Below are 25,191 nucleotides of genomic sequence, written 5' to 3'. Positions count from 1 at the left end.
TACCCTAGAGAATTATATCTTAGACTCAGTCAAATCAGTATATAATATACAAGAATCATTTTACCGTTATTTAATTACATACAAGTTGCACTGGGTGTTTACATTAAATACAAGAAATAAACACGTCTCTATTCACACAATACGACCACACACAATTATATTACTTTATACATAAAACAGTAAAATTCATACACAATTATTTGAGGCAGTACTTTACAAATTAATCATCAGCTACTTCATTCGATATAAAATTAAGAGCTTAGCTCCTCGGTAATTGTCACATTTGTTATAAATTGGAAGAAAGTATTATTGTCAGTCTGCATAGACAACCTTAAAGTACACAAGAGTTCACCAAACATCGCACATACAGACTAGTCGAAATTCTATAACATTTGCCTTTGTTTGGCATCACAAAATCATTAAGCTTAACGCAATATTTTAACAATGATACTTCAATTGATGCAGTTCATATACAAGGTATGAGTTTAAAATTAAATTGCAGACAATAAGGTAAAAAAGCTACATTGTAAACAAAAATTACTATTACATTAAAAAACTATACTGTGGACCAGAAAGCTTTTTTTATTTACACATAATTTGAGATTTTGTAAATGTAATAGAAAATACAGCAGAGATTCGAAGAACGCTCGTCGCTTTATTCATAAGAAAAGAACGATTTGTCGCTATAGGAGCACGTAGGCCTACATGGCTGAATTTAATATATAAAAAATTACGTAATCAGTACAATATATGCGAATTCTACGTGTAACGTGTGGAACAATTTGACATTATACAAAAGAAGAATTGTTATTCTGTATGAAGATTTAAATTAAACCATGTTTACTTTGTTTAGAGGAACTCGCCCGAGTAATATAATGGTTACTAAACGTTATTGTGCATCATGGAAAGCAAATTTGTAATGATATTAAATGAGGAATTATTAAAAGGCAGGCAAATTTCAGAACTCGAAACAGAAAAATCAATTAGGGCTGCAGGGCGTGCCAACGAAAGACGTATACAACCATAAGCTCGAAAACCCTACACGTTCAAGTAAAAAGAAAGGTATATTGGAGTAACATAGTTTTAATTTCTTTGTAATAATATGCGATATTTAAAAATTTCAAGTTGAACGGCATGCCCTGGTTAGAAAGCTGGTATAACAATGATTTAACTTAAAGAGTTCTGAACTACCCTTGAGTATTCACTGGGATGGTGGACAAGCACATAAGAATCGTGATAATAAACGGTGTGAATCAGAATGCCGGAGCCTCTTGTCACCAAGCCTCGTATAAAGTGCGATTGTGCATTGACTATTGCATTGACAAAAACAAAAGAGGTACCAAGTAAATATGCCATATTGTTCAGTTTGGAAACCGGTGTCTGACATGTTATATTACGTCGAATGTAATTCATTCATATAGCTTACTTTACTTTGGCCTAATGAGAATACGAGACATGGTACAATATACAAAAGGGGGAGCCTCACTTAGTTTTGAGAATTGCTTGTCTATTTGGTACTGTGATCATCGCAATTTTTTTTTCAAAAGTGCATCCCCTGCTATGAAACGACAGCACAAACATAAATTTTGTTTTAATTACTGAACAAAACTCATTAGTGACTTTTATAATGATTCTTAAACGTGACAGGATTTTCGAACACCCGTAAAATATAAACGACATCTCTGGTTTTTCCGACGACGGTATTTCATTTGGCAATAATAATTTTATTTATTGAATCAAGTTTTAAATAAGTTTAAATATTTAATGTATTATTCTGTATAAATGGTTTGTATAATAAATATGATTTATTGCATTCCAAAATGACCAAATCAACACAAGTTTTTAGTGACAACTTGACATAGCGGTGAGAGGTGTATAAGGGACGTACCATAGTAATTTTAACGGCTGAAAACAACTGCGAACCGTAATACAATGCAGACATACATAATTTTCCACAACTGTATGACATTTGTACATGATACCCGTTCGTGGTGGCGTTGGCAGTTGAGGTGGTCAGTTGAGGAAGCCGCGGCACTGCGGCGCGCCGCACAGGCAGGGGATCTTCTCGTCCTCGAGCGGGAACTTGTAGTCGTACGTGATTTCCTCGTCGACGCCGATCGGCTGCTTTGAGTAGATTACAATTTTCTTCTGCGACTCTATTGTTATTATCTTCGCGTAGCAATTCGGCTGTTGAAATGACGGTGCTTAGTTTGGTTTAATTTTGTTGTGTAATTTTTGTTTTTAAATGTACATAAATATATGAAACGATATATGAAGATCTAATAAAAAAAATAATTATTAAAATCGGCGGAGTAATTCGTGTACATACATAAAAAAAAATACCGGCCGAATTGATAACCACCTCCTTTTTGAAGTCAGTTAAAAAAAATACTTAAAAAGGGTAATTCATGATTGTTTTGCACACAATCAGTATCGCTTTGGGTCCGTAGATCAACGAAAAACTAAGCAGGCTGCAAATAGGTAAAGTTACTTACGATGGATAATATATCTATGCTTACGATTAATAAAGATACTGAATTGAAAACATTGCTCCAACGCTAAGGTGAAATGCCAATGTAAGTCCTCATAAGCCTTATTTACAAATATTGACTGTAAGCTGGCAAATTATGTTGACCCGACAAAGCGTTGATATAAGCGGCATTTTAAAACCTATGTTTAAAATGTGTGCGTGAGTGTGTGAGTGTGCTTGCACGTTCGTGCGTGTATATGTATGTGTTCTTTGCCTGTTATCCGACTTGTGTTTTAATATCTGTCTCTATGTATGTATTTATGTGTATGTACGTATGCTTACATTGCAGCTGTGGTTGATGAAGCGCGCCAGGTTGCCGCACTTGGTGGCGTCGATGATGGTGTCGAGGTCGATGCGGAACAGGTAGGAGGAGCCGATGCCGGTGGCCTCGTAGTGCGCCTCCCGCACGTCCGCCACTATCGGCCGCACCATCTGACCCACGTACTCTATCACCATCTCGTCCGCCGCTATCGGCTCCTGAAATGATAGATAAATTGCTAAATTACTAGCTTCTTGGAGCGGTCATTATAATGATCTAGTACAGAGAAAACTATTATAAGATCTCAAGTGGCAGTGGTTATCAAATCCAAAAACACACTAAAATTTTCATTCATTTTAAATGATGAAGAATGCGTATACATTTTTTAAAATGAAAGAGTTACGTTACCTGTGCAAATAGACCCCAGTCGTGTATTCCGGATTTGGCGAATTTCAATTGTTTCTTTCGGAATTTGAGCTGGTTGAACTTTAGGAGATCGGAGTCTGTGTCTGTGCCTGGCGACAAGATACATAATTATATAACATTTCATTTTGACTTTAGTAAAAAAGAATAGATTGTTTTTATATTTATGAACGAATGATTATCGTTCATTATGAACATATCGACCTAGAATATTGTTCAGTGGCAGCATTACGCAAGCGGATACTTAGGTAGTTTAATAAAAAGATAAGTACACAAATAATAAATAAATGAATAACATACATGTGCTTTACAATAACATACAAAATACACGATTACATTTTTGTAACACGTATATTACAGACATGTATTGTGATATATACATTGTATACGTCATTTACAAACCAAAGGCTTTGTCAAGTAGTATCAACAAGTAGGAGTATCAAGTAGTACAATAAGTCGCAAAGTCTGTACCGAATGCGGTGAGCAGGCGGCGCTGGTTGGAGCGCGCCTCGCGGGACAGCAGCTGCATCTTGGACGCCTTCTTGTCGTCGCTGGCGTGCAGCGCGGCGCTGGCGGCGCGCCCGTGGTGGTACTTGTACTTCGCCTTTATCCGCGCGTCCATCTTGTAGTAGCCCTCCGTGCGCGCTGAGCCGCTCGAGTGTCCCTACGATACACAAATGTATGCTCATATGTAAGCATTTTTATAACGTAATTCATTGGTACATTCGTCAGAAGTATATTAAAGTAACGGGCATGCAGTGCCGCCTGATGGTAAGTGGCTTCCGCAGCCAGCGTACATCTTAATCAACCCCAGATAAGATTACATTCCTATCTGAGACTAGATAACTATTAAAGAATGCCTCTGATAAGTATGACTTACTTACAACATCTTTTAAAGCAAAATACATCCACGCTTAAGACTTTTTATAAGACAGAAGTAGATGTGGTGGGGGTGCCTCTCGGAGTTTATTCCCAGAAAGTGCTATCACCTTCAACTTATAACTGTACTAAAATAATTGAGAACACTGAAAAAAATATGCTCTAAAATCATTAAAACCGAGTTCACAATAATTAGTAAAGTCAAAATCGTTTGTTAAAAGCAATATATACTTTAAAGAATGTAAGTACTTAAGTCAAGTTATAGTCCAAGATCCCAGGGCCACCAGACGTCACGTATTTTCTGACGAAGGAAATGTGGACGATTGAGTAGTGTTAGTATGTACTAAGAACGCATGCCTACCTGCTAGCTTGCTCAGACGGCCAATTTTCAGGTATCAGGTAATCAAGGTACATAAAAACTTTACTTACCTCACGTAAATTCTCCAAGCTGATTTTTACGTATATTTTAGGCAATATCCTTAAAAATAAGTCGCCAATACTCCCAGACACTTTCCGTCGGCCGTATTGCTTTGCAGACGCTTTAAAGCTCCCAAAATAATTACTTAACTTCACGTAAATTCTGATGCTCCATTTTTATATATGTCTACCAGACAACTATTTTAAAATCTTTTACAAGAAGACAGACCGATCCAAGGGGCCAATCATCCCCTAAGCTCAATTTTAATGCCTCTGTGGGTAGGAGCGCGAGGGCATTATCCACGCGCATGAAACTGAGTGAGACATGTATTAGGATATATTGACCTCTCTCTCTCTCTCACTCCGTTACAATTTACTCATATAACTTAATTGAAAATTAACTTGTAAAAAAATGCTCATTTGACTACAATAATTCTAGAATTTTATCCTACAAGCTATATCCTACAATTATATGGTTTCTGACATTAATGAAGAATTCAATCGGAAAAATTTGAAAAACTTCGATGCTAGCAGCTTACCACCTTGCAAAAGTGAGCTTTGGCAACAGTTCCGACGAGCTAACTATATTGCTAGTCTTTGGAACAATGCGACTATGAAGATGATAAATATTTTCAAACCCGAAAATAATGGCTGGACATTAAAAGATGGAGCATATGATTTTCATTGGTTCGACGGAGATGAATTACCGGGTTTTGTCAGTGAGTCGCTAGAAGAACAATCAGGTAATTTATTTTCGTTTCTCATATTTTTTGTGTCAGTTTAGTTTTTTCAGATCTTCATTGTTTGAATTTTTTTTTTTACAGTGGAAGGAAATGAGGACAATGTTGATAGCGACAATGACGATTTAGATATTCAATATCAAGATTGGCTGGATGATGAATTGTCTAATTTCAATGACGATGATAATGAAGATTAGAGGCACTACTCAGAAATTTTGAGAGATTAATATTTTTCTACTTTGTATTTTACTTATGATTAATTCCCAATAAATAAATAATTTAAAAAAAAATTGCTGATATTCAATGAATTCGTTAACACTATCGAGTATTTGATATTGCTTAAAAAAAAATGAAGTTTTTTCGAATTTATCAAAACAGCTTGTAGGATAAAATTCTAGAATTATTGTAGTCAAATGAGCATTTTTTTACAAGTTAATTTTTAATTGTTTACCTGATTTTTTATTTTTTAGCTGATTTTTTTTAATATTAATAATTAAGTTATATGAGTAAATTGTAACGGAGTGAGAGAGAGAGAGAGGTCAATATATCCTAATACATGTCTCACTCAGTTTCATGCGCGTGGATAATGCCCTCGCGCTCCTACCCACAGAGGCATTAAAATTGAGCTTAGGGGATGATTGGCCCCTTGGATCGGTCTGTCTTCTTGTAAAAGATTTTAAAATAGTTGTCTGGTAGACATATATAAAAATGGAGCATCAGAATTTACGTGAAGTTAAGTAATTATTTTGGGAGCTTTAAAGCGTCTGCAAAGCAATACGGCCGACGGAAAGTGTCTGGGAGTATTGGCGACTTATTTTTAAGGATATTGCCTAAAATATACGTAAAAATCAGCTTGGAGAATTTACGTGAGGTAAGTAAAGTTTTTATGTACCTTGATTACCTGATACCTGAAAATTGGCCGTCTGAGCAAGCTAGCAGGTAGGCATGCGTTCTTAGTACATACTAACACTACTCAATCGTCCACATTTCCTTCGTCAGAAAATACGTGACGTCTGGTGGCCCTGGGATCTTGCTCTATTAGGTTAATTCAAGTTATAACTATAAAAAATATATTCACCTGTAGATCCTCATAGATATTGTTGTGCCGTTTGGACTTCTTCCTCGGCGGGGAGTAGCAGAGGTCTGTGGGCGGATGGTCGACCCAGTGGGTGTCATTGAGCCAGTAGTGCTGGTCGCCGGCCAGCAGCGCCTCGTACGCCTTCTTCACGTACTGCACGTCCTCGCGGTCGATGCCGCGCGTCAGGAACTCGTACATCACCTGCATCTCCTGCATCATGTCGCGCGGCTTGAACGTCACCTCCGAGTACGAGTGCGTCCGGGAGTAGTCCTCGCGCGGTGAGTATAGCCTGCAAACAGGTTTGATATTAGATTCAAATGTACCAAAAGTAAAATAAATATTGTTAATTTTAAACATCGTTATAGTAGTAGCATTTAACTTATAATTTTACTAAAAACGCGAAAATTTATATTAATAAAAAAAATATAGTAGCTTTTAGGACACAATCTATATCCAAAAGTTGTATACGTTAATTTGTTTGCAAGAAACTAATTAACTTGTTAACCTAGATTTTCCACCTATCACATATATTTTTTTAAAGGCTTCATATAAGTTTAACCATGAGCTCGTACTTATTCTGTATCTCTGCTAGTTTCTTAGCGTCGTGTTTCCGTTTGTAAGGCCGCTTCTCCTTGGTCTCCTTCGTCTTCGCCAGCTCGGCCGCCGTCTCCGTCTCTGCCGCCATCCACGTGTAGCCTGGATTTATAAACGTATTTTAGCACTTTTGTTAATTCTCCAAAGTGTAACTTTTTATTGTACAAGTAGTACGAAATAATTCACTCAGAAACGTTTTGTACTGTACTGCACGCGTACTAAAATTCATTTGTGCTCCTTTCGCATTTCAAAATACTATGGTTTTAAAAACATCAATTTGCTTATGAAAACTAAATAACTACAAATAAAAAAGAAACTGAAGATTTCCTTTGATAACAAAAACGTGTTACTTAGCTCATAATAGTTAAAATGCACGTTCCACTAATTTATTACTTTTTGTCCCTCTGATTTTTACGGCTTGCTCGTGTGTACTGTAGAGAGTCATTTCTGTAACTTGGAGAGGGGAACATTATGACAATATGGGGTTTGTAAAAATAACTACAAAGCGTACCATGATCATGCTGTAGATGGTTGGAGACGCGTCGCTGTGGCGGCGTGGCGGGCGCGTCGGGCAGCTCGGCGTCGGCGTCGGGCGGGCGGCAGTACGAGTGCTCCAGCGCCACCTGCGACGCCTGCGACGCTTGCGACGCCTGCGACTGCGGCGACGACGGCTCCGACAGCGCGCCGCTCGACTGCGGACACGGAACGGTTTATGAACATCATACCAAGAATAATGTTATGTCATTTAAAGTTCACAAAAAGTTCTAATTAATAGTTGTAATAAAAAAAACATGAACTCCGAATGAACCGGAAACTTTGAACACACACTCTTCGTGTGTGACATAAGTTCTTACATCACACACACACACACACACACACACACACACACTTGGCGTCTTCACACGTGCAGTCCGACCATCAGGAGGTGGACTGCCGGCTTGGTAACTTGACCGAGTCCCGTACCCCCCGCTTAATAGCGGGGTTAGTACAATTTTAATGTTGTCTCATTATATTATAATACTATTTAATAATATTACTATGAAAGAATATTAAAAATCCGGGGGTATTCACTCCCAAGAGAATTTGCCCAGGAAAAGGGTACCCTCGAGACCCCGAATAATCCCTATCCACCCCCATATTGCAAACGCAAACGTGGCATATGAGAGATCTGTGGGTACGAAGTCCTTGCACTTGCACGTACAGTCGTGTGACTAAAATAGGATAGTACGAATAATAAAAGCTACAACTTTCCAACAGACACAACTTTCCGTTACATGCCCGTTTTCTACCAAAACACCAATCCATTAATTGTCAAACAGAACAACAAGATTACTTCTTATATCCATAACTGACCTCCTTATAGTCCTTGACGCCGTTGACGCTGACCGCGGACTCGGTGTAGCTGTGTTCGGACACGAGGCGCTTCCTCTGCTTGCGGTCGCGCTGGCGCCGCACGTCCAGCGCCTCGTCCTCGGAGCTGAGCTCGCCGTCCTCCAGCTCCGACGGCTTGCTCTTCTCTGGCGTCTTCACGCGCTTCTTCGTTGGACTGCTTCGCGCTTCTTCTTTTTTTGTGTCCGGTTTGCTGTGATATGAATAACGCCCATAGATTAGTAAAGATTACTCACTCCTAACAAGAAAATGTAACCAGTTTTGACAAAATTGTCACTGTCATCTATTTTCGTGTTTGAAAAATATTAAAAAAAAATGTAGTTTTTAGATCATTTAAGAATGAATCGATATTTTTCCGCATTTTTTTCTTCGATTTCGTGTTTTTTCACCACCTAACAGCGCATCGCGGCATTGTTACGCGTAAATTACAGCATGACAGCCATTAAATAGCTGACAGAATACGCTTCATGAGACGTCTCTAATAGACACACATTGCTTGTGTTACAAAGATTTGAAGAAAACATTTCTTACAATAAATTATTTGCTACCTACTTTGCAGTAGGTACCAAATCATTTGTCAGCAATAAAAACATTTTTTGGAAATTATACATTAGAATGAAATTCAAAGAATATAATAAGCAATATATTGTTTTCGTTAAGAAAAGAAATAGTTATTACCTTTCGTCAGGTGGTTTCTCAGCCTGCGGTAGCGCCATTTCCATATTCCGCCTCTGTTCTTCTAGGAACTCCCTCTCGATCTGCTCCATATATTCCGTATTCCGTTTTCTTCTTTCCTGAAATAGTAGATCAATATTAAGTTAACTAATAGCAATCAAGTTATTACAGCGTCTTTCTTCTAAAATTTCGAAATATGAAATTCAGAATAAATAAAAAATCGAAAATGACGTAATTGACAAAATAAATAATTATATAATATTTTTTTCAGACTTGCAGCCTCTACCCAAGGTCCTATTTTTGTAGATCAAAAGATATTACTTATGTAACATATTCGTCATATATTGTTATACCTGGTATTCCCTCTCCTCTTCGGAGTCCGAGTAGACCCTGTCCAGCAGGATGTCCCGCGGCTCCTCCTCGGGCGACAGGATCGGGGAGCCGAGCCTCTCGTCCGACGCCTCCACTTCCGGTATTGGAGTTTTCTCTGTACAAAACATGTATCGCGATTAGTTCTAAGTACTACTTACTGTCTACGGAGCTTTTACTATTAATCCACTGCTTAATTGGACGTACTGGAGTGCTTATTGACGTGTAAATATAAATAAAAACGCCATTTTAAATTAATACATTAAAAGGAGGATATTGAAATATTCCAGAAATATAACTTAATTACGAATTATTAAAAGCGTACCTCGTCTACTAATTTCCTCCTCGCTATCTGACGACGACGAGTATACCCTTCTTAACCTCTCCTTGTTCGACACAACCTTGAACTGTAGACAAATAAATAACATTGTTACACTTTTTGAAAGTCAACCAATTAAATAAACCGTTAAATTACTAATATCTAAAAATAATAAGGTTCAACACAATATAGCTGTACATACATTGCTAAGTACACTAAGTAGCACTTTAGATTTCATCTGAAATATTGGAATGCATTACATTACATACCTTATCGCGAACCTCAGCCTCGTCGAGCTCGGAGTCGTCGGAGTCGGAGTAGATCCGCGGCGCGGCGCCCTTGCGCTCCGACCCCGACGACGACGACGATCGCGACGACGAGCTCGACGACGATCTGCACACACAGACAAATCACAAATTAAAATAATGTGCATAACGCAATGCAAGTAATACTGTGAATTGTGGCACATTAAATTCAAAAACCTGTAAATACGTTATCAAATTCTACGTCAGATACATAGATCTTATATAAAGCATTTTATAAACATTACTACATTCTTATGCCTATTTATGACTTTGATCATGATAAATCTACAAGTAGCACGAACCTCGAGGAACTGCTCGACGTCCGCCGCCGGCCCGTGGACAGGTACGATCCCGTTGTCCTGTTTCTTGGACTTGTAGGGACCTCCTTCTCTTCGTCAGAGTTCTGAACCATTTCTTCCTATTATTTAAGGATTAAAAGTAGTATTAAGTATTTGTATCACGTCTTATTTATAATATTTCATGGACTACTACTGATGTTATAAACCTCTGTGATCCGACTCCGGCAGCACCGCTGCCACACCTGTTTCTGCCTAATAACAGCAGTGTTAAGCGTCGCTATGTTCTGGCTTGAAGGTAAGGGACCACATGGTAAGGGAAACATACTTTTCGGAGGTATTTCAGCTTAGTCCTCCGGGGTAGCGGCGCATCTGTGACCGACCTCAGGTACGAAACTTACCTTATATGAGGTTGATTACAGATGTCCATGGGCAGCAGTAGCCACTTACCAACAAGTGGACTGTATGCTCGTCAGCTACTCCAATATTACATGAAAAAAATGCAGTTTTAAGCACAAGCATACTAAATAAATAAATATAACCTGATCGCTAAGCCGTTTGGATGAGTCCTCATCCATGAGCACGGGCGAGGGTATCTTCCGCTTCTTGCGGAAGCTGGGCATCTTGGGGATGGTGGCGCGCAGGCCCAGCCCGATGCCCGCGCCGTAGCCGCCCAGGTCCAGCCCGAGGTCCCGAGACTCCATTATCGACTTTATCGAATCCACAGCCTCTTCCTTCTTGTTTGAAATGTCCTGGAAAATATGTTAAGTGTAATATTTTTAGAACATATTAAATCAAATAAATTTTCATATTAATGTTGGCTCCTCATTTTGCATCCAGGGTTTAAACTTAGACATGCACATCCGATTTTGAAAGTGTTTTATACATTCACATTAACAGTGAAGGAAAAAAGACAGAAATCTATATTGCTTAGACCACTTTAAAAAGAGAATTCTCAACGGTGCGTAGACTCTACCAACTCATATTCAAGGCTGCGTTGTGAACTTTGGCCTCCTCTATTTGAGAACAAACCTATTCTCAGTAGTGGGATAATTATGTTTTGATGATTTACCTGCAGCGGCTGTCCGACATCTTCGCGCGTCTGCTTGCTCTGGCGCGTCTTGCGGCTCTGCTCGTCCCACCACATCTCGAAGTTCTTGAACGCCGTGCTCTCGATCATCTTCTTGTTGAAGTCCTTCTTGAGGATCTGCTTCAGCTCGGTCGTCACCCGCTCTATCACGCTGTTTATTGTCGGGTAGTATGGGTTGTCCAACTCCTGTTTTATGTTATAATTTATTGTATAGAACACAGAAGTGACAATTTTATCACTTTAATTAAACAATTGTACAAAGTTTAAAAATGATTAAAGTATGCGGTATATGTATCGATCTTTGGTCACGTCATTAGAGTGACGACGTAACGAGTTTTATCGATATTAAAGGAAAAAAAAAACAATAAATGGAAATTTTGTACAATTTGTACGTAATTGAATCCATATAAAAATATATTTCACAAGTACTCAACAGCATTGACAAAGTATATATATCAGTGTTCGGCCGACTCGGATCTCAGTGTGGTACGAGATCGATGTAGCACTGTACCAGTAGATGTTAGTTACCTGTGCGTCGGGCGGCGGCTGGTGGTAGGGCGCGTAGTGCAGCAGCGGCGGCGCGAACGAGCCCGCGTATAGCGACACGTCCGCCGCAGGGTACGCGCCCGGGAATCCCGCTAAACACAAACAGTACCTTATGTTACTACTATGAAAGTCGTTGTCTGACTAACTTTGTAACGCACTATTTGGGCGAATAAATTATACTGACGGTAACATTCAAGGTAAATAAATAGCGAGGTAGGTAATCAATAGTAGTTCCGGGAATAGAATAAGGCCACGGTATCCCCTGCCTGTCGTAAGAGGCGACTAAAAGGGGGCTTACGAGGTTGCGGGCGGCAAGAGTGGGAGGGAGCTCGAACCGCCCAGTAAACAACTCCAGGAAGGACGGCGGTATGTGTGGTCGCATTCCGTCGTAAACACCAGAGGGTGTGGGAGGAGCCAAACGTGCTCTGGGGGGAGCACGAGCTCGGGGGGCAGAACCCGATTGGGGCATCGCGCTTGGAGGACTCCGGTTGTGTTCCGTGAGAGATTCCCGAGTTCTCCAACAAGCGTTGAGGACGGCCACCGGGGGAGTTTTAGTGCGGTAAAAATCCCACATAACCCGGCATCGCTCCCACGTCGTCGGGTACCTTTTGAAGGTTTCCCCCTCGTACACAAAAAAAGGGAAACATTTGTTTTTTATTGCATTTAATACATGAAGAATAACGGATCTATTATATTATTCCTTCTTGACACTTCGGTAACTATTTTCTCTCTTGTAACATATTTTTTTTATTTTACTTCGAAAAAACTCGGCTAGTAGTAGTCTCGTTACAACGTACCAGCGGGCGGCCAGACGGGGTGGTAGTATGGCGCGTGTGCGGCGTGCGCGGCGTGCGGCGGCGGCAGCGCGGGCGCGTACGGCGCGTAGTACGCCTCCGCCGGCACCTGCTCCTCGATCTTCGCCTCCGTCGACGACAGCGACGACAGGGACATCTGCGCACGTTAGAAACACCATGAAGTAGCACACAACAACCGTTATAAACACCATACTAATATTATACATTAAAATAATTATAGTTTAAAAACTAAAAACAAAACGCTACAATCGCACAGGAAAAATCGTTAGTTCCTGACGATCCCGATGAGGAGAATGGGATAAAATTATTAAATTAATCGGACTGTTCAAAGTGGGTTAAAATCGAGTTCAAAGATTATATATAAGATATATATTACATACATACATACAGGTCAAGCTAATAAAAACGTGGTCAAAATAAATTATTAAGTAACAAAAAATGTTGTAAAGCTTTTAAAAATCCAGTTTTAATATAAACTGTAAGATTTGTAACAAAAAAGTATAAGTATTAAAAGTATAAAATCTTGTATAAAACCAATAGGAGCGAATGACTTTACATCTCACTATGCATTACTTAAAGACTGTATAAAAATGAGATTGCCAAATGGAAAAGCGTAGATACGACACGCCTTTCTATTAATTTCTATATTTAATGTCTAATCGATATCCGTTTTTGAGTAGTCAACTGGGGGTAGACTGAAAAAATTGTCTTTGTTTACCAATTTTCATTGAAACAATATGGCAGTAAATTCAGGAATTATTTAAATAAAAAAGTAAATAACAGTGAACCTGATCGTCGTCGAGATTGTCCTGGTCCTTGTTGTCGACGGGCGCGGGCGAGCGGCGCGGCTCCTCGCCCGTCAGCAGCTCGTCCTCCGACGACGATATGTCCGACCCGATCTTGTCTATATTGGGGATCTTTATTCGTTCCTCTTCTTTCCTTCGCTGAAATTTTAAGTTGAAATGAAACGTGCAATTTGTATGCGACCCGCTAAGAAGCATAATATAATTACAAATGAAAATGGTCAAATGAGCATTGTCCGTCAAAAAAGGTCGGTAGTGGCCAATTTTCATAAACATTACCGTGTTGCAAACGATACGTCAAGCAGTCTCTCTCAATAAGCATTGAGATAAAATATAAGAATAATTATGGTAGTCATCGAATAATGCAATCATGTCAATGTAAAAAGTTATCATTAGCACTGGGCGACAAATAGACATAAGCCATTTTTCCCGAATTTAGAGCAGGAATTTAATAATCATAAAGACTTGAAGTAAACAAAAAAACTTCGCAGTATTAATAAAAACAATATTTATAATCTCAATATTATAAATTCTTACCCTTTCTATAGTTATTTTAAGACATTCGAGGTAAAGTTCACGATTTATGTAGGGTGACGGAGTGGTTGACAGCGGCTCGGGGTCCACATCACTCTTCTGTGTAAATGATATTATGCTTTGTCTATCCTCGCTACCAGAACCTGTAAATAAGACGAAAATAATTGTATAAACTAATAGTACCTATAATATTATATAGTACGTTAATGCGCGAAAATCATAAAGGATAAGTATAAAAATAGGATCCATTCAGTAACATGTGTATTTCGTATAGATTACATCAACTCTTACAATCGGTTGTGAGACCAATACTTACGAGATAGGAAGAAAAATCTTATAAGATGTTCGTAGAGTACATAAAGTTTGATGCATATTACACAATGCTCAAATCCAAAAGAGTGTGGTACTCCCACTCATAAAACAAAAACACTTTAAACATTCGGAGACATAAATGGAAGATAAATGGGAAGTATAAAATATGAATTGTAACAGAAATATAGACAGAGAAAAAAGATATAGGGACATAGAGAGAGAGAGAGAGAGAGAGAGAGAGAGAGAGAGAACAGAATGTATATCAAGTGGGAGCGAACTAACCCTCGTCGTCGGAGGGCAGGTCGTTGAGCGGGTGCAGCGAGGGCGCGGCGATGTCGGGCAGCGCGGGCCGGCGCTCGTCCTCCTCCTCCGACATGCCCAGCGACAGGAAGGGCGGCGCCAGCCCGCCGCCGCCCGTCGCGCCCTTCAGCAGCATCGCGATCCTGAACAACACCAACTTTATTATTCCTACATCACTCTATGCCTAAGAGAGAGAGAGAGCATACACTTTTCTATGCAACACGTATTTTTATTTTACACGGAGCTGTATTTTTATTATCTGTGAGCGGTGTGTCATAGCGTAAGGAGACGCGCGGTGCGGTGTGGCGCCAATTTTTGGGCGCGCTTTTGAGTTTGACATTTGTTGTTTGATATTATTTTCAGTGTAATACAAAAGAAAAATAATAAAAACTTTGTGTGGATTATAATTGTTTATATTAATATACTACACATACACATCCTTGCCCTTAAGAGAGTCGTAGGGTATTTCGTTAAATTAGTTGAAGGTTTGATACGCACGACGAAATTCTAGCTATCTTATAAAGTCTATTTGTGACTTATCCTTCGCCAACAATTTATCCCACATGCTCCGCCCATTTAAGTAGTATCAAGCGTAACCGTTCATTAATAACACATTTTAATGTCTATAAGCCCGAGGAAATGTTCAATTCCTATCTCACACAAATAATTTTTAAGTACTCACATCTAATGTTAAGATTTTTAGGCACTACTCCAAAATATTTGTCATGTGAAAAATACTTCATGCACTTTTAACACTTACAGATTGCAAACCTACATTATATTTTTAATGAATAAATGATTAACCGAAAATAATTAATATATATTGCACACTTACAGGTTATGTATAGATATATATTTTTCAATTAATAAATGTTTAACCGACCGTGTGTCAAGATCGACGTTCTTGGGCTCGTCGGCGGGCGGCGGCGGCTTGGGCTCGGGCTCCTTGGCGTCCAGCTCGTCCGCCGGCGGCGTCGGCTCCACGGGCTTCGTCTCCGGGACTTCCTATACAACCAATATTTTATAACAACCGTAACAGCTTTCATGGTGTTTATTTTCCTTTTTAATATACATGGTAACGTGCTTTACTAAGTAACCTTATTTATAAAATAATATATAAGATGGTTAACTAAGAAATAATTTTCCAGAAAGTAGAGCACAACATTTTTTTATGATTTACTTATAATTAGGATATGTAAGAGGTAAATTATTAAAATTAATGCCCAATTAATTGAGGTAAATTAAATTCAATTATTAAAAAAATAACTAAACTAAATAAAAAAGACCTCTGGATCTAACATATCGTATTCATATTTCACGATACACTATGGAATATGAGTATGAAACATAACAACGTTAATGCATTATACATTTATAACAAATGGTTATTAAATCTAAGTACACACAAGTTAGATCACACACAGAACATGCACAAGCGTACAATTACAAATAAGCATGCCAAAACAATGAAAATAATTGGTGAAAATTATGTAAATAATGCATATCATGACAATTCCAAATAAGGTATGAGCCATTCCAATGATTAACATTTTCTTTTTATATTTCATGAGAAACAAATATATGTAAATTAATTCATGCAGTTACTATGCTTTGAGTATAATTGTAGCACCAGTACATTATCACTATTTATGACTTCATCGCTTTCTCTACTACTACTAGTATGTAAAATAAATGTATTCCTTTTCTGTATGTATTGTTTTTCTTTTTTATTAAAGTAGTAACTTCTTACGGTTTTCTTTTTTCTCTAAATTCAATGGCGATTTAGACAAATACACCCAATACATTCAAATATCTACAGTACATACAAACGAATAAGCTATGTTTTCCATTCAAATAAATAATCCGTATAAAATAGTAAACAAATAAAAAAATATTAAACAGTATCAACAAAACAAATGTTTAGCTGTAATTATGCAGACGGATAGATCAAAAAGTAAATTTTATTCTCGCTGTAAAGACGTTTTAGTTGGTTTGGGAGAACACAAGTGACCAATTAAAGTTAATATTCGAAAAAATCCATAACTTAACAGCATATAAGTGACGGATACCAATACAATAATGACAAGTTGAAATTTTTTTATAAATAAAAATAAAGATCTGTGTTGTCGACAATGCTTTCATAACAACTACTCTATTTTTTATTCCGATATACCTACTATAAAATACTATATATAACCAGTATGAGGTTTCAATTAAAAGCTTATCAACTCATTCGTCTATACTTATGTCCAAAACGTGCATTTTTTAAATTATAAAATCGTAACTATAATTTCTAAGAATAATATGTTTTGGACCCGAGTAGAGACTGTGTCGTAGGGATGGCGATCTGAGATCGATTAATCGAGGGTTCGATCTTTTGGGTTCAAAAATCTATTATTTTAATCCTAGAAAATTGAAAGTCGATCTTTTCGAAGTTGGTTGAACGTGTTATAGACATTTTTTTGCTGACGGATACGTATTTCAGGTTCGTTTGGTCCTGACGACCTCTTTTTTTTGCTATCTTCGCCCATTGTAGCTGAAAAGATCGAAGATCGATTTTTGGGGAATCGATGTGTGAATTGTGTGAATCAATTTATTACACTTCGTTTCGAACGATTCAAGAATTGAAACGCAAAGAATCGCCATCCCTACAGTGTCGCTTCGGCAGGGAGCGGCAGGGAGCGGTGCGGAGCGTACGGGCCAACCTTGAGATGGTTCCGGTGCGCGTCGTCGGGCGAGGCGCGCTCGCGCGGCGCCGGCGTGGCGGGCGTGGCGGGCTCCACCCACTGCCCCTTGCGCTGAGCAAACACTTCGTGTCAAGCCACTACCTAGTACTGCTGAGGTCCTATATCTACTGTCTATGTTCTAGTGCCCTAGTGAAACTTTCAAGTGCATTTCAACACTTTGTCTAAAAATCAAGAGGACTTTCAAGAGAGTAATAAAATAATGAAATAATCGACGGAGTATAGTAGATGGGTGTTGACTTTATCTTGAAATATAAACAAAAAAAAATCAACCGTGGCCCTAAGCTTCAATGTTCCATAATTTTCTCTTAAGCCCCTCTCTTTCTCTCCAGCGCCTAAATGGAAGCCTTATCGCCTACTTTGAGAAAGTCTGGCCTAGTTTACTATTCACGACGCACTTTAAAAACCCCTCTGACTTAAATACTTACGCGTACACCATGTACTGTGGTACTGTTTCAATACAACGTGAACATTAACAGCTTTGTAGTGGCGCTCACCCAATAACTACGAATATTTACAACCAGATTTCCGAATTATGTATTTGGAGTTTTGGATTTTGAGGATTTTTAATCAACCGTTATATATTATTAAAATTTTGAATAAATTTTATTTTTAATTTCAATGCTGAAGAAGTCTCTTAGTGTTTAGTATGTATATAATTAAATCCATGTAATATATTGTGATCATGAGGATGAAACCTCAGTTATTATGATAAACCTGTTTATATTATTTTCATTATAATGAATAATGAATCGAATGAGTATTAATTTGTTATTTTCAAATGATTGATTAAATTATGACACCTTAAAACCGTAAGTAATGTTAACATTATCAAATTAGTATAAGTAGTAATATTAATTAAACAAAAATAAAAACACACTCCACTCAGAATTTCTTGCATTCAGATAGTTATTTATTGTATTAGCAATTTGCTTTGATGCAATTTAATTTTAAAAAATGAGTATGTTCGAATTTCTCATAAAATGTCCGTCCTATATCCATGTGTTACATTCACGTATAATTGTACAAAATACTCAAATGATTTAAAAAATCGTTAACGTTTGGATTTTATCTTTACTTTTTTAAAATCTTGCATGTACGAAGAAGTGCTATTTAAATAAGCAGGAAAATAAAAATTAACGAATAGGCATCAATCAACAGTTGATACTAATAAGGCACAATTTCTTTACACTTGCCTATAAGCTAATTGTAATTTGAAAAGCTCTTCTTTATTTATAAACTACATACAAACATAATTCGCCTGATGGTAAAGAACAAATTTGCTTTTATTTATATACACTACATTTATCTACACAATTTCTGAAATTATTCATTTTTTTTTTGTACTGCACTTCTGTACCAAATCTTGTCACAAAATAAAATAGAATTTGTTTGTATAATTAAACTCGAGTAACTTTATAAAGTTAAGTACTCACATGTGAATGATGGTGCGAGGTGTGGTGGTGTCTCCAGTCGGGCCACCAGCCCGCCGCCGAGCCCGTCGTGCTCGCCGGGCTGTACCCGTACGCATAACTAGAAATGTTCAGTAGTTTTGTATTGTATTACCAAAATTTACAGCCGCTCGGATAATTTTTGCGTTTTCTGTTCGGGATATATATTTAATCTTGGATGGTCCTACTACACTGTAAGGTCATCCTCATAAATTTTATTTTTGCCAATAAGTACACAAAAGTATGAAGTTAATACGGATTTGATTGATTTAACTGCAGAAGCATTGATATCAAACTTTATTCGGCTTTTTAGAAGTAATAAATGCGCTAGTATTCATTGATTAAAAAGGGATGATAGATTAATTTAATAATTATCAGAGGATAAATCCTCATACATCGGTTACCAATTTCAGGTAGAGCTTACCAACTGCTTTTGTTGAATTAAATAATAACCAGCCAAGAATGAGCTACAGTGGCCACTTTACACAACCAACTGTCAATACACTTCTCTGAACAAAACAATTCATTCCGAATTTAATAACATTTATACAATAAACGTATAATTAGTGTGGTTGGTTACCCCTGCTGGTAGTAGGCGTCGTATGGCAGCGGGCCGGCGGGCGTGTAGGGCACTTCGGGCGGGTGTACGGCCGCGTACGCCTCCGCCTCGCCCGCCGCGCTCGCCGCGCTCGCCACGCCCGCCGCGCTCGCCGCACTCGCCGCGCGCAGGTAACGATCTCGGTGCCTACAAACACGCACAATTCACTCATCATTACTACAAGTAATAATAATAATCATCATTTATTTCAGACAATATAAACACAAAAGTATAGGGTGGCGCAAAATTAATCACCCTATTTTGTTTTTGAATAACTTTTGTACTGAATAGAAAAAAAATGATTTTGAGTAAAAGAAATCACCGTTATCAATTATAAATCTATAGAATTTCTACCCAATGAAGATCGAAATTTGACAATATTTAATATGAAGAAGTTGTTAAATTTCATAGTAGGTAAAACATTGTATAGACTGATTATTAATAATGTGCATAAGTCAACATCAAAAAGGCTTATTAAAAAGGTAATTGAAGTTATTTTCAAGCTCTATTGTCACCTCAGCAACAACTTTTTTTACTTGTTTTAAATGTTTGTTCCAAACTACTCTTAATAACCAAACAAATGTGACAAAATGCTCATAAGACTGACAAGCCATCACATAAACAAAATAATTTCTGATATGAATATTTTAAAAGACACATAGTATTACTTAAACTACAAGCTACTTCTTAAAAAATCAAATAATCGTATATTTTTTTAAATTTCAAACAATAATATCTTCCATATAAAAATAAATCGAATTACTACTCAATATCCTAAAAGCGCAAATACATGCAAAAACATAGTTTTCCAACACAATCATGAATATTCATCCAAAATTGTACCTTCTTTTTTTACACTTCCTCCTGCATCGTCGGCTTGCACAAAATAATATCAAAATTAAACTTAATTTTTGTGATTATTTTAAATGTGTACCTATAGTTTACTATATTACACAAGAAAATATATATACAAAAGAAAACATTTTTCCATAAAGACCTAGTCAGGGTTATAAGTATCTATATTCAAGCAAAAAATCACTAGTCATCCACCTGATGTAAGTAGACTCCCATTAAGTGTTAAGTCCATTCATAAGATCCAAGATATCTATAATCAACTTCTACAAGAACTGGAACTAACACCCAATGTGAAGCTCCCGCAACTGCGAACAGCAGCCAGCGTGTATTATACTAATTGCAACAATTTTTAATAATACTTCTGCTTTACTTCAAAGATAATAGGTTTATACAATGCTATGAAGAAGAAATAAACATGACATTTCTATAACCTTGGAAATGAGCATGTGCAGTTCATCAGCATCAGATTCAATAGTATTAATAATTAGTCACAGTCAGAACAGTTACTATTTACATTATTTACTATTATGACATTATTTTATATGTGGGAGTGCAATCACAATGAGTACAATCAACTAACCTCTCTCTATCCCTGTCTCTGTCCCTGTCCCGGTCCCTGTCCCGATCTCGGTCCCGGTCTCGATCTCGGTCTCTATCCCTGTCTCGGTCTCGCTCATCTCTGTCCCGTTCACTCCTTTTGCGGTGTCGATGCCTGTACTCGCGTTCTTCGTCAGACCACCTGTTGTTGCTATCGCTGTGGTGCTCGTCTTTGTAGCGACTGTATGGTTCCTACAAAGGTCACATTGAAAAATTGTCAAAATGATTGGACGTTAAGTTTTTTCATCAATTCCTATTTTTCTATGGACAGACTTGAGAATAACATATTGATGTTCATAACAGAACTATGTACAGTAGTAATTCACTAAATACTTTGAAAATCATATTATTATCCTTTATAGCAGGTATACATGATAAGTTCAGTACACAATATATTTTAAAAAATTACAGGTAGATTAAATATCTTGTCAATATTGAAAATCTTACCTGTGTAGGCAAGTTTGATGTAATTTTATATATTTCGTACATTTATTATCACAATAAAATCTTTGGTTTAACATTATATTTCTAGGTGCTTTATCAGAGCTGATGAAACCACTCCTCAAATAATACAAACAACATATTGTCACATACCTTCTCAGTCAGCTTGGTGTCTTCCAATCTCTTACTAAGAGCCACTTCCATCTTGACTTGCCTAACATCCTCCATGATGGGAAGCTTCATGGCGGATGTCGCTGCTTGCGGCTTCTTCTCCATAGTCTTGTCTTCAAACATCTCTGTACATTTCTTGCCAAATGGATCGTGAAAAACTTCCAGCACCTAATATAAACAGATGATTAAATGCATAAAATAAGTTGCTACTCAAATGCTTTAGCATATAATTGATAAAATAAGTGAACAACCAAATGCTTCGCCCTTACACCCTCATAGTCCATCATGAGTCAAGATTACACAATAGAGTATGTCATGGTATAAGATTGTCATCAGTTCCAAAGCATTTTAGGGTTCCATACACAAGGTAAAAATAGAACCATTATTTACAAAGCCTCAACTGTTTGTCCATCACAGAGTTCTGTCTTGAAACACAGTAGATGACACTTGAAATTTTTACAGAGTTTATATAACGGTGGTTGCTAATACTAAAAATAGAAAGCTCGAAAATAAATAACAAATACTAAAAATAATAAAGCTTGAAAATAAATGGACTGTAAAGAGTAGACAGTTAAAATTTTAACACTGTATTATAATCCACGGCTGCTATTATTACCAATACAAAAAGAAAAAAATTGTGAAAGAATTGTTGGTATGAAACCCTGCATGTGCGAGTTAGACTCGCACTTGGGCAATTATTATGTTCCACTGGTGGGCCAAGGACTCTCTCCAAATCCCATATCTGGGGAGACCAGGAGAGTATCCACCATGTAGTTCTAATACTATTGGTAGAGTCATGGACATTAGCGTCTAACCTACATTGGATGTATTTCAAAGCAGCCACTAGGTGTGCAATGTGTTCAACGATTATTATCAAATGATTGAAGAACTGAAGAAAGAAATCACAGAAAAAAATATGCGATGTGGCATGCCATATGGTAGAAATCCTCGCATATTTCCCTTATCACACCCTTTAAGCCAAAATGTACCAACTTTTAACACTGTTGTTATCAGGGAGGGATAAGTGTGCAGTGGTGCTTCTCGAGTAAAACTTATAGCGGGCACTACCAGGATTATTGTAAGTGTTTTGAGAGTGTTTGTGCTGCAGACTTTGCATGTCTGTTACAACTTCCAAGCAAATATACAAGCTAGCTATATATAAGCTCTCAGATCTGAGATACTGCTCAACTTAGCACGCAAGAATATTTTGTCACACTTAATTGTTATAATAATAAGATAGTTCCATTTAATACTGTAATTATAAATTGAATTGTACATACCTGACCCATTACTGACTTTCCATTATATTTTTCAATACACAACTTAGAAAATTTCACATCTTGAAATACTACTCTCGCAAATCCCAAGTGACGGTTTGTGATTGGATGGTAAAATATAGTTAATTCCTCGCAAGGTCCAACTTTATTCATCATATCTGCTAAAAATGCTTTATCTATGTTATCATTTAGGTTTCCTATGGTAATTTCCAGTTGAGGAGGTATCCCTACATAGTTCTTATCAATTCTAAACCTGCAACAAAATTTATCAGTTTAAAAATCCCGCCAGTAAATATATGTCAAATATTGTAATGTTGGCAGCACTGATGACAGAAGTATAATAAAAACAAAGAATATTATAACCAAATTTTCACATTTTAGGAAAATATTGCTTATTTTACTAATTATTTTCAGTTGTTTAGCTATTTATATGCATATAATCAAAAGATTTAAGCATTCATTACAATATTTCAGTTATATACAAACTGTATCATCAGTAATAGAAACTAACAAGAAACATTCACGAAAAAGGTTTTTATAGAATAATATCATGAGAAAATACAATTGTTAAATGATAATGCTTGTTTTTAACATTCAAAATAAACAATAACATTACAACTTTCAGCATTGGTTAAAGATATTGATTCATATTGGACATCAATGTATGTTAATGTTTTGGGCCCAAAAAAGAATACCTGGGAACTGGTAAATCTGCTGGTTCCAACTTATTCCAGATTCTGGACAGCTGAGACCTTGGGTCCCTGCACTGGACAGGTGCATATGTAGTATCACCAGGTACACAACCATCATATCTATATAGTTTTGTTGCTCCTTTCACAAGAAATGGATCTATAAGGAGTTTATAGTTTTTAGGTGCTTTATGGAGCACAGCATTGTGCCCTGAACTTTTATGCTCCATTCCTCCATTCATTCTGAAAGATAAAATAACAAATAATATTTAATAAGATATAACCTCAACATTTTATAAAAAATATTTATATTGCCATTATATATCCTGGAATTCTTTCGAACGCTGAATATAGCCTGAAGTTAGAAGTATAAATAGATAATACCATGTTAAACGAACCTGAAATGTTTAGAAAAACAATATGTTAGAAAATTGAAGATATTCGCGTTTTTTATCCAATACAGCTACAGCTCAGCAATATAATCTTAAATATTATATATAATGGAACTTTACCAATCCTCTTAACATGTTTTTAAATAGAATTTCACTGAATTAACACTACAACATCGAATTATAAAATAAGTTTCTAATGCAAGCACTCTCCATGGTGACGGCCTCTCGAAGTATGAAACGAAAATGATGAAATGGTATACAGACAAAAAATTACTTACATTATTACATTTTAGTGATCTTGAAAATGTTCAAATAGAGCATGTTACTCTCATTAAATGAACTTTCATCTTAAACGAATAACCTATTTTAATACATGTTACAAAAAATAATAAGACGCTTAAATGACTCTAATAACAAGTACCATAAAGTATTGTATTTTTAAATCTATGTTATTGAACTTTATCTACGGACTAAATAGTGTTCTTCATGGGTGCGTTTGCTTCCGTAATGTTGCCTACCCTTACAAATGTCTTTTTAAATTATAAAGAAAAGCACGCACTACGTATTTTCCCGCAGGTGTTTATAGCGTCTATCCGTACAACTACTTCTAAATACTGTAATTTAACCTAAATTGCACAAAAGAAAAGTATTGTATTAAAATTATGAGAAATGTATCAAATAAAAATTATAGATTAAAAATATTATTACACTAGTAATTTCAACTATGGATGCTCGTATGGATCAATTCGTAATTATGGTTACATAACTGTAGTATATAATAATAAAGGACATAATGGAGTGATACTTGATAAGTGATATTTCAATATACCTAATCACGGTTTGTTTATCTTCAATCCTTTTTTTTTTCAAATTCATTTTTATTTGCAGTTTAGGACATGAATACCTTATTTTTGTTTGCAGATATAGGTTGCATGGCAGGTATTTTACCATTGAATGTTTAGAGTAGATTTTAATAACTTGTAATATGTGGATGAATTTGATGATTTCGGTTTTCAAAATATGGCACAATGGCATTAAGATTAATCATGATTATTACCAATTATTAATTAATTGTTACATTTTACATATCCCTTATATAGCTCTTGATATAAATACCCCTTCATTTCCTCTCGAATAGTCGATTAATTTATTTGTAATAAATAACAAATTCGAATAATATGTCGCTCGAAGGTAAACACCTAGTGTGGCCTTAGTCTTATACCCAAAATAGTTTTGGGACATGAATACTTTTTTATAAATTTCTTAATTTTTTACCTTCTTTTTTACGTTATAAAATAAATCA

At 36.7% G+C, this 25,191-nt stretch overlaps 1 protein-coding gene across 4 annotated transcripts; it reads right to left on the bottom strand.

Moving 5' to 3' along the window:
- Positions 1-1,239: 1,239 nt before the first annotated feature.
- Set1 (SET domain containing 1) lies at positions 1,240-24,323 on the bottom strand. Of its 4 annotated transcripts, none has more exons than XM_073078337.1 (29): positions 24,167-24,323; positions 23,503-23,739; positions 22,811-23,060; positions 21,513-21,698; positions 20,902-21,110; positions 19,449-19,613; positions 18,854-18,950; positions 17,379-17,471; positions 15,557-15,678; positions 14,656-14,816; positions 14,065-14,204; positions 13,513-13,668; positions 12,707-12,860; positions 11,892-12,001; positions 11,346-11,549; positions 10,816-11,025; positions 10,280-10,395; positions 9,942-10,065; positions 9,679-9,760; positions 9,338-9,471; positions 8,988-9,103; positions 8,274-8,502; positions 7,432-7,612; positions 6,899-7,022; positions 6,327-6,615; positions 3,684-3,876; positions 3,198-3,304; positions 2,813-3,007; positions 1,240-2,187 (listed from the first exon to the last, which is right to left on the bottom strand). In XM_073078337.1, the coding sequence occupies exons 2-29, from the start codon at positions 23,736-23,738 to the stop codon at positions 2,014-2,016; spliced, it is 4,557 nt and encodes a 1,518-aa protein (XP_072934438.1). In that variant the 5' UTR covers position 23,739; positions 24,167-24,323; the 3' UTR covers positions 1,240-2,013. The 4 variants fall into 4 exon arrangements, with proteins under 4 accessions (XP_072934438.1, XP_072934436.1, XP_072934437.1 ...); XM_073078335.1 differs by lacking the exon at positions 24,167-24,323 and adding an exon at positions 23,895-24,128; XM_073078336.1 differs by lacking the exon at positions 24,167-24,323 and adding an exon at positions 24,009-24,119.
- Positions 24,324-25,191: the final 868 nt, after the last annotated feature.

The sequence above is a fragment of the Epargyreus clarus genome, unplaced genomic scaffold (assembly GCF_041222505.1).
Source record: "Epargyreus clarus isolate Ecla_fem2 unplaced genomic scaffold, WU_Ecla_fem_2.2 ptg000012l, whole genome shotgun sequence".
Taxonomy (NCBI): domain Eukaryota; kingdom Metazoa; phylum Arthropoda; class Insecta; order Lepidoptera; family Hesperiidae; genus Epargyreus; species Epargyreus clarus.
This window is presented reverse-complemented; position numbering and strand designations above follow the sequence as displayed.

Coding starts and splice junctions, on each gene's coding strand:
- Set1 (XM_073078337.1), bottom strand. CDS start 23,738: ATGAATGGAGGAATGGAGCATAAAAGTTCAGGGCACAATGCTGTGCTC. Junction 11,550..11,891: donor AGCCGCCGCCCGACGCACAG/GTAACTAACATC, acceptor AACATAAAACAG/GAGTTGGACAACCCATACTA. Junction 3,877..6,326: donor ATATCTATGAGGATCTACAG/GTGAATATATTT, acceptor TGTGTATCGTAG/GGACACTCGAGCGGCTCAGC.